The sequence below is a fragment of the Condylura cristata genome, unplaced genomic scaffold, assembly GCF_000260355.1.
Source record: "Condylura cristata isolate star-nosed mole 26May11 unplaced genomic scaffold, ConCri1.0 scaffold00009, whole genome shotgun sequence".
Lineage (NCBI taxonomy): Eukaryota > Metazoa > Chordata > Mammalia > Eulipotyphla > Talpidae > Condylura > Condylura cristata.
Genome location: NW_004567110.1, coordinates 2272896 through 2282323, shown reverse-complemented (window position 1 = coordinate 2282323; position 9428 = coordinate 2272896). Strand labels below are relative to the sequence as shown.

Sequence of the window (9428 nt, the reverse complement as noted above, 5' to 3'; positions counted from 1 at the left end):
CCTGCCGCTGCTGCGCCACGCGGGGCTGGGTGCGTTTCGGCGTCACGGTGGTTCAGGGACTGAGTGTGTCTTGCTTATAAAACCACAGCTGGGGCCCTTCCTGGGGGTGCACAGGGTTAATCCTCAGCACTATGGAGCTGTCGCTGTGAGTCCAACCACCGGCCAGGGGTGACCCCCAGGGCACAGCAGACCCCTCCTGTCCCCCGCTGCTCCCCTCCACGGTGCGTCTCAGTGGATCTGCCTGTTCTGCTCCCCACTCTGTCTCTGGGGAGTCCTCTCACTGCCACACCTCTGGCCTGCACCCCAGCTCTTTATGCATAAATAAACTAAAATCTTTTCTTAAATAATCATGGCTGGCTGGGTTCTGATACAGCTATTGCTCACACAGCACATCTGAAATGTTCACGCTGGGAGGACAGAACAAAAACAAGACATGGATAGAACGCTTCCTCCAGGTACCAACACCTAAGGGGCACTGCTATCCCGAAAGTTAACCAAGGCAATCAAATGAGAGCGCGGTTTGCGCTGCAGACTGGAGGCGGCTGTGAGGCGCAACAGCGCCACCTATGGCCCAGCAGCAGTTTCCCAAGCTGCCTGCCGATGCCGCGAAGGCCAGCCTCAGCCCAAGTGGCCCGGGCCGCTCCTTCAAAAGGACGCTGGGGACCACAGCCCGCACCCCGACTTCTGCCCGGGCGGCAGTGCGCGCGGGGCCTGGGGTCTGTGGCACTGCTGGCCACGACCAGCAGAGCCCGGACGCCAGCCCGCAGCAGGGAGGATCCTGGGCGGCCCTGGGCGGCTGTGCAGACCGGGAGCTGGGCCGGGCTCTCCTCCCAGCCCGGGCAAAGCGCACTGCCCTTGGGCACTGCTCAAAGCCCGGGGCCCTCTACTGACTGATTTTCACAAAGCCACGCCTGCTCTTCCCAACAGTCTAAGTGTCTTGCAAATTCTTCAGGCAGGGCGCGTAACTATGAACCGCACCACTTTGTTGAAATACACAAACGCTCACGTACATACTGAAAGGGCAGGAGCCACTTAACAAGGTCCCTTCTTAGTCCTGCTACAAGGGGGAGCGAACATGATGAGAACAGAAAAGAATCAGGATTGTCTTCGATCACAAATTAATTCCAGACCTGGTGACGACAGCCAAAGGCCTAGGAATTTTGAGGTGCTCGTGGCTGATCACATGGTGATGCGAACTTGGGCCTGTGAAAATATACATTCTGCACGACTAAGCGGTAAACCCTTCGGGTAAGGCAGTTTCGCTGTTCCCTAGTGTACGAGAATGACACTGACTTCATACCACAAAAAAATGTCCTGCGCCCTCTGCCTTAATCACACCCCTGTGCACGCGTGTACGGACACGCGTCACAGATCATCCACCCCGGTCAGGACGCAGAGGTGAAGCTTCTACACAGCTACACCAGGTGACCGCAGATTTCACTGGGCCTCTCTCAAGTGCTTTGTGTGGGGGGGAGTTTAACACGCGGACGAGGTATCCGGCGTTCTTCACCTTCACAGAGGAGGATGCGGAGGCCACTGGAACCACGCTGCGGGCCAGGCCTCGGCGTCGGGAGCCAGAGTGGGCCCTCCTGCCTCCACACGAGGGCACAGCCCGGCTCTGCCTGCCCGGCTCTCTCGGGACCAGCCCCAGCACAGCAGAGCGAGCGTGCCCCGGGCGCGGGCTTCAGAGCCCAGGGCCTCCCACCCGGCCTCTTCCATGTTTGTTTTGGTGCTTCAGAGGTCACATGAAAAAGCGCCAACTCTTTAGCGGAGAATGTCGGTGTTTAGTCACACAGCTCACTACGTCTCGCCTAGGCCTCGGCGGGCCGACAGCACGCGAAGCCGGCGCACAGCCACTCGGCCTGGCGGGCCGCGGGCCAGCTGGCCGCACCTCTGCAAGCCTCGGCCGCCCCCGCCCGGGCCAGACAGGCCAAGACGGGGCCCCGGTCTGCAGAGGAAGGCGCTTCGCGGGCCGCTGGCCTGGTGGGTGCCGAGCAGCTCACGCTGCCTCCCCTGAAGAAGACTGAACCAGCTCCGGGAGACGGGCGGGCAGATGCGGCCAGAGCAGGAACGCTGCCGGTCAGTGAGCAGCGCCTCTGGCTGGCCGCAGAGTCTGACGGAATGCTCCAAGTCGTGTCCACGAATTATGGACTCGCAGGCTCAAGACGAGTCTCCAAAAGAAACAAAAAACTAGTGTCCTCTGGTTTTTGAATACTAACAAAGTAAAATTTTTAAAAATCGAAGCAGAAGAAAAATTAAAGCAAAGTGAGGATAAGGACTCTGCGGGAAACAAAGACGACTCGCTTCAAACGGGGAAGCTACTCGCTGCTGTGGTCCGCGGCCGGGCCCGGGCCAAGCCGCAGCCTTCTGCCGGTCAGCGCCGCGGCAGCGGCCACTGGCCTGACGAGAGCCAGGGCGCGACCCGGGCTGCAGGTGGGGAGCCCAGGGCACTGCTGCCTTCTCTCGCTTCCGGCAAGGAAACCGAGGTGCAGAGAGAGTGAATGACTTGCTCCAGGCACCCGGTGCTAAGTGACTGACTTGTGACGCGGGAGTTCCTAGCGCTAGGAGGAGGCCCACGCCGCCATCGGGTCCGGGAGGCAGAGTCCAAGGCCGAGGCCAAGCACACCGGGCCCTGGCCGGAAGGCAGGACACCCTGCGCTGGGCCAGGCTCGAGGACACAGCCTTTCAATAGTGCCCTGCCTCCACTCAGCTTGGGGGAAATGACATGGCCCTGGGCGCTTCTAGAAGACCTAATCATACGAGCGGGAGCCCCACACTCCTCCTCAGAGGGAGCCCAGTGGGAGGCACCCCTGGGGGGCAGAGCCCCCGTGGGGCACGAGGAGGGGACGGTCCCCCAGCACCACTCCCCCCGCCGCGGACCACCACTGCCCAAACCAACAGAGGCAATCCGCACCCCGCACGTCCTGGGCCACACTCCTCCAGCGAGCAAGCTCGGTCAGCCTCACCCTTCACTGCTGAGCCCACGCGGGGCGGCCCAAACTCGGTGAGGAACGCCCTCACCCTACACAGGAAACCTCGCCCAGGCCCGGTGTCTGCTGCGAAAAGTGGCACATGAGATCGTGACAAAGTCCCGGGGTGCTTCCGGGGGCGCAGCACCCTGACGCCCCAGCCGCTGCAGCCTGAGTTCGATCCTGGCCGGGGAGTGACCCACGGGGCGCAGCAGACCGCTCCTGTCTCCCCGCTGCTCCCCTCGGCAGTGGGCCCCATCGATCTGCCTGTCCTGTTCCCCGCTCTGTCTCTGGGGAGCCTCTCACCGCCCGTGCGCCTCTGGCCTGCGGCCCAGTTCTGCGTGCATCAATAAATAAATGAATAAATCTTTAACAAGACCCAGAGTCAGCGCTTGGGTCAGCCCGCCACGCAACGCCACGCCAGCGCCCGGAGCCACCCGGCCACTGCAGCCCACTGCTCTCACTCAGTAAGATTCAAAGCATCAGCGAGCAAGCGACAAAACCAGCGGAAACGTCGCGTGTGGGCTTTCCGCTCAGCACCCAGACAGCAGGCGCGCGGGGCTTACCTGGCCGGTGTCTGTTGGCTGCCTCGGCAGGCACCGCCTGGAGCCTCCGGCCGCCAGCCGGGCCGCCCGTGCCGCCGGGGTAGTGGAGGATGACAGAGGCGGAGCACAGCCCCTCCAGGGCAGCTGGGGGCGGAAGCAGAACCGGCAAGGGCACCGTCAGGGGAGGCCGTGGCCAGACAGAGGTGTGGCCGGCGCCGCGGTCGCGTGGGCGTGCCAGCCTCCCCCCAAACAGGGACGAGAGCCCCAGGAGGCCGCTGGCCCCGGCAGCGACAGGCCACTCATCGTCCGCGGGCCGAGTCCAGGCGGTCCCGTCCAGCCCGGCCATCACCCCCCGAGGCTCTCCGGCCCCGACCCCGAGGAGGGGCAGAGAGCGGCCTGGCAGTGCCCACCGCTGTGCAGTCTCACCTCTAGCCCAGCAGGTCTGTCACCCCGAGAAGCCCCCCCCAGGGTGCGCCCGCCAGCCCCGCGCCCAGCCGCACCGCGGCCACGGGGACGGCCTGCGGGGCCGAGCACGAGCAGGGGACAGCGGGAGCCCGGCCTGGGTGGCGCCCCAGGCGCCGCGGGGGCGGCCCGGCCTTACCTCCCAGCCACAGGAAGTCGTTGACGGCGCGCAGCAGCTCCACCGCCATGTGGTAGTGCACCAGCGCGTCCTGCAGCATGCCCGCCTGCAGGCACAGGTCCCCCACGTGCTTCCGCATGCGGCCCTGGCAGCGCTTCTTGTAGTGTCTGCAAGAGAGGGGCACGCGTCGCTGCGGGGCGGGCGGCTCCCAGCGCCTGGAGGCGCCCGCGCGGACGGACAGCGCCAGGCACAGAAGCCAGCTGCGGGCACGGCCAGGGTGCGAGCGGGCAGCGGGCAGCGCCCCGTCTAAGCCGCCGCCAAGCTGCACTCCCTGCGGCCAGGCCTCCCACCCCACTGCCCGCGAGGCGCCCGCCCTCCCCCCCCTCAGGCCACCAGCAGGCGCCAGCTCCGCCCTGGGGCGTTCCTTATCTCCCTCTCCTTCAGCTGGCAGCTGTCACGGTGCCACCCTGGGAGCCAACTCTAGGCCGCCGCAGGCCAGACCTAGACCTCCGTGAGGGCCACCAGCCCTGCAGCCGCGGCCAGGGTGCTGCGCAGCAGGGCCGAGGCTGCCCCTCGGGGGCGCTCAGAAGCCAGAGAAACCATGCCAGACAAGTGCCCCCTCGTCGGGGCATTAAAGTTCCGAAAGGGCTGGATTCCCTCCGCAGAAACAGCAGCTACTGCGTGTCCGCGGCCAGGAAAGCGAGCTGCCCGCGAATAAAGCCCTCTGGGGTCCCAGGGACACGAGCCACCCCCAGACTGCGGGGCCGCAGCCCGCCCGCCAGCCGGCGGGCTCGCCGACTCGGCCGGCCCAGCGCCAGCTCTCCGGTCCTGGTGTGGGCTGAGCTCGGGGCTCCCGAGCAGAGGGGGTGAGGGAGCGCCCGGCTTCCTCTGGAGCATCTCAGCGGGGGCCAGGCCGGGGTGGCCCCTATAAGACCTCCCTGGGGGCACAGGGGTCGAAGCTGCCGCAGCCCCTGAGGCACGAGTGCCATCCCTGGGCAGGGAGGGACCACAGGGCGCAGCAGACCCCTCCCGTCCCCCTACTGCTCCCCTCAGCAGTGGATTTCAGGGGATCCACCTGTTCTGCTCCCCACTCTGTCTCCAGTGGATCCTCTCACCCCCATACATGCCTCCGACTGCACCCCAGTCTTGCATGCATAAACAGGTAACATAAATGTTTAAACAAAGAGGCGCTCTCAGGGCCGGCCGGCCCCAGCCTTAACTCTTCCAGAGACGAGAACACCCCACCTTCACAGGTACTAACAGAGGTGCACACCGCAGTAGCAACACGCCCGGAACATTCTCTAAAGTGCAAAATATGATCAGAAGCAACTGTTTCTGAAAGCAGGATTTCTACAAAAAGCAGCCACCAACATACCCTCACACTGGCCCCAGGGGTCAGCGCAGGCGGGGGGCGGGGGGCCCACAGGGGCCGCAGCCACCAGCACCGAGCCCCCGGCAGCTCCAGGGCCGCGCGGTCCGTAGCAAACGGAGGCTCCTGGAGGTCACGGGGTTCAAAATAGATGCGAAATATTCCACATCACACAGAGCAGAATGAACCCTACTCCCTCGGGAACGTCTCCAAACACATGCCGAACACCGACCCAGAGGCACAGCTCACCGGGCCGAACCCCGCGGCGCTCTGTGCGCAAGGCCGGCTCGCCGGGACGCGGCTGGTCCTGGCCCGGCCTCGGGCACAGACGGAAGCGGAATGACGGCAGTTCACCTGGGAGCTGCCACGCGCGAAGGCCACCGACACAGAAGACACGCTTTCTGGCTGTTTAAAGATGTACTTATCTATGCACACTAGACCACGGCACAGGCCATGGGGCTGGGGGTGAGGTTTTTTTGTTTTCTATATTTTGTTTTTGCGAGTAAACTTAAAGAACACAGAATTCAAACACTGAGAGTAGAGCGTGCCATTAACGTCTTGTCAGTTTTCAAACCAATAATGCACTTCAAGGCCAAGAGCAACAGAATGTAGCCGCCAACACTTCCAGGCGACAGTTACCGCCTCACTCACCTAAGTCACAAACACGGGGTTAAAGGAGTCAGAGTCAGAGGGGGATGCAGAAACAGTCACCTGAGGGCGCCCCTGGTGGCACGATAGGTTAAAGCGCAGCACTATGAAACCGGCAGCCATGCGGCAAAGGTGATCCCAGCCCTGGGGGTGACCCACAGGGCGCCGCAGACCTCTCCTGACCCGCCCGCTGCTCCCCTCAGCAGTGGGTTTCAGTCCATCTGCCTGCTCTGCTCCCCACTCTGTCTCTGGTGAATCCTCTCGCACACACCCCCACCCCCGCCCCTCTGGCCTGTGCCCCATTTCCATAGGTATAAATAAATAAATCTTAAAAAAAAAAAAAGTAACCTGATACTTCTAATTCCTCATGGTATAAAATCAGTCACTGGGCATGCAAACTGGTCCAAACACTATGGAGAACTGTGTGGACGTTCCTCAAACTGCTAAAAATGGAGCTTCCGTAAGATCCAGCTCTTTCAGCCCCTAGGGATCTACCCAAAGGACAGAAAAACATTAATTCAAAAGGACACCTGCACCCCTATGTTTACTGTAGCACAAGTTACAGTAGGTTAAGCTACGGAAGCAACCCAGAGGCCCAAAAATACGTGACTGGATCAAGAAGATGTGGTGTGTTTACACCATGGAATATTACTCAGTAATCAAAAAGGATGAACTCATGCCCTCTGCAGCATCATGGGTGGAGCTGGAAGGGATTATGCTCAGTGAAATAGCCAGGAAAAGAAGAGTTATCGAATGGTCTCACTTAAAGGAGGAAGGCAGAGGAACCAAATAAGGGATCAGGGAAAACAGAAGTAACTGCAATAGGCAACTATGGGTCAGAGACCCTCTGTAGCGGAGGAGGAGAGGGAAGGACCAGGACAGGGTGGGAAGGGCACAAGGGACCGTGCTGATGGTGCACGGGGGGCCCTGGGGGGATTTCACGGGGAAACCGTCCACTGCGCGAAAATGATAGAGACATTCAAAAAATAAATAAATGTAGACAATTGTCCTGCTAAAAATAAATAAATGAAACCAGTCACGACTAAATCGCAGGTAAGGACCTGGCAGCCTCCACAAAGAATTGCTTCCTCTGCCTGGCTCAGTCTCCATCGCGGTGCGGGAGGCAGCAAGCTGGGCATCCTTTCCTGTTTAAAGCCAATTAAAGTCCAAGTGTGGGCCTCCCGGTGGCGCAAGGGTTTAAAGAGCTGCACCATGACGCCATCGGCAGCCGCTGCAGCACGAGTTCAACCCCGGCCAGGGAGGGACCCCAGGGCACAGCAGACCCCTCTGGTCTCTTCGCTGCCTCTCAGCAGGGTGTCTCAGTAGATCTGCCTGTTCTGCTCCCCACTCTGTCTGGTGAATCCTCTCACCCCTGCACCTCTGGCCTGTACCCCAGTTCCTATATGCATAAATAAATAAATCTGTACAAAATAAAACCCAAAAGAACACCGATCAGGGCAGTTTCAGAAGTCTCTGCATAGCCAGAGACAGCAGCAGCTGACCACTCTGCTGGACAACTGGAGGCGAGGGAGCCCAGATGAAGTGCCCCGGGTAAATTCCCGGGCTGAGATTCTGCAGGTGAACCCCCAGAGAACGGGTTGGGCAGCGCTTTGCCCGATGCCAGCGCACGAGGACCCCAAGCTGATCCGCCACCATCCGATGAGCCGAGTTGCTCACATCACTGTGCCCCTCCGAGCTTCCAGGACTGAACCTTCAACCGGGCGGATGAAGAGCAAGCTTAGTCCTACCCTGCCTAGCACTCTGCTGAAATGTTTACCGGGGGAACCTGAAAGGTTTGCAATCCAAGACTAGAAGTTTCTAAGCCTCATTTGGCCCATGTCACTGTGACACTGCGAAGCCAAACCTCGCTCCGCGCAGGCCGGGCCAGCGGCGACTCAGTACCAGACAGTCGCCACCCGCCCTGCCAGCTCCGCCCTGCCCAGGGACAGCAGGGGGTCACAGAATCGGGGCACGCCCTTGAGCAGCCGTGGGCTGTCTGGGCACACCGCAGTGTCCCCCGGCCTCTGAGCACGCCCTGCTCTGCCGGGCCAGCCTGCCTGTGACGGGAGGGACTGGGGACGCCCCCCCACACACACACACACACACACACGTCGCCCCCGGGCTTCGAGCCCTGCGACAGCTGCTGCCTCAGCTTCGCGTCCGTCCGCACAGGACCCTGCACTCGGCGACCGGACCAGAGCCTCGTCCCCGTCGGTGCGTAAATGCTCCCTGAGGTGCTCCTGGGGGGACAGCCACTCCAGAGCCACGCAGCAGGGCTCCCACCCAGCGCCTCCTCCCGTCCATCATCACTCTCTGGTCATGGGCGCCCTGGGCGGCGTACCCACCCGCTCGGGCCCTTCCAGGACGGCACTGCCAGGCACACGCACGCACGCACCCCCGATGGTGTTGGCACACGCAACACGCACGCAACTCCACGGGGCGTGGGGCAGCGCTCGGCGACGTGAGTGTGGTGCAGATCCCGCTGCTCAGGCCTTCTAGCAGCCGCCCCCAACCCCCCCCTTTAGGTCAGGGCGCACTGATCCCAAACCCCGGAGCGCGCTCGCGCCAAACGGCCTGCTCCGCCCTGCTCACGGGCCGCCCTGGGAGCACCAGGGAGGAGCCCTGGGTCCCCTGCCCCCCACCCTCCAGGGCGCCTCACGGCCTGGTGTGAGCCCGCGCTCACCACTGGCACCAACAGCGTCTGCGCCCGCCCCCCCATGCCCCAGGCTCCTCTGAAGATGTCATCTGAAAGTCCAACAGGCCTCCAAACAACCCATTCAGCGTGGACTCTGGAACTGGCCCCCAGCAGGCAGCCCCGGCTCCCCCCGTTAGTAACAGCCTCACACGCCTAGTCCACCCGCCCTCCCCGTCCTCAGTGGCCAGCCCTGCCTTTCTGCCCCTGAGGTCTCTGCCAGCTGTGGTCCCCCAGGGCCCCGGGCAGGGCCCAGCAAGGTCAGGGGAACTGTGCCAAGTTACCCCTAAGGGCACCCTCCCCGCCCCCCCCCCCGCAGGCCCCTTGAGGAGGAGGCCAGGAGGGCAGGCCAGAGACAGGTGCGTCTTGCCAACCGGGCTAAAAGTTAAGATGGTGACTGGGGAGGGTCAGTCCCAAGCACCCGGCCCAGGCACACATGAGCCAGCTGTTGAGCAGGTCTGTTTTCCAGGTCCCTAGAAAGTCGCCCTCACAAAGGGAGCAACAGGCCAGGCCGGGCGCCTGGAAGAGCCGAGCGCGGACGGCAGCCTGGGGACAAGAAGGGCGGGGCACGCGCGGGAAAGCGGGAGAAGCTGGAGCCCCCTCTGCCAGGCCCGCGGCGGCGCCC

General features: G+C 62.7%; 1 protein-coding gene across 1 annotated transcript in view; it reads right to left on the bottom strand.

Annotated features, from left to right (window-relative positions):
• TRAPPC9 (trafficking protein particle complex 9) overlaps positions 1–9428 on the bottom strand; it is a 133557-nt gene that overhangs the window by 116934 nt on the left and 7195 nt on the right. The window contains exons 3-4 of the mRNA XM_012722892.1: positions 4116–4261; positions 3536–3658 (exon numbers count right to left, since the gene is read on the bottom strand). Of these exons, the coding sequence (XP_012578346.1) occupies positions 3536–3658; positions 4116–4261 (269 nt within the window). The remainder of the gene's footprint in view (positions 1–3535; positions 3659–4115; positions 4262–9428) is intronic.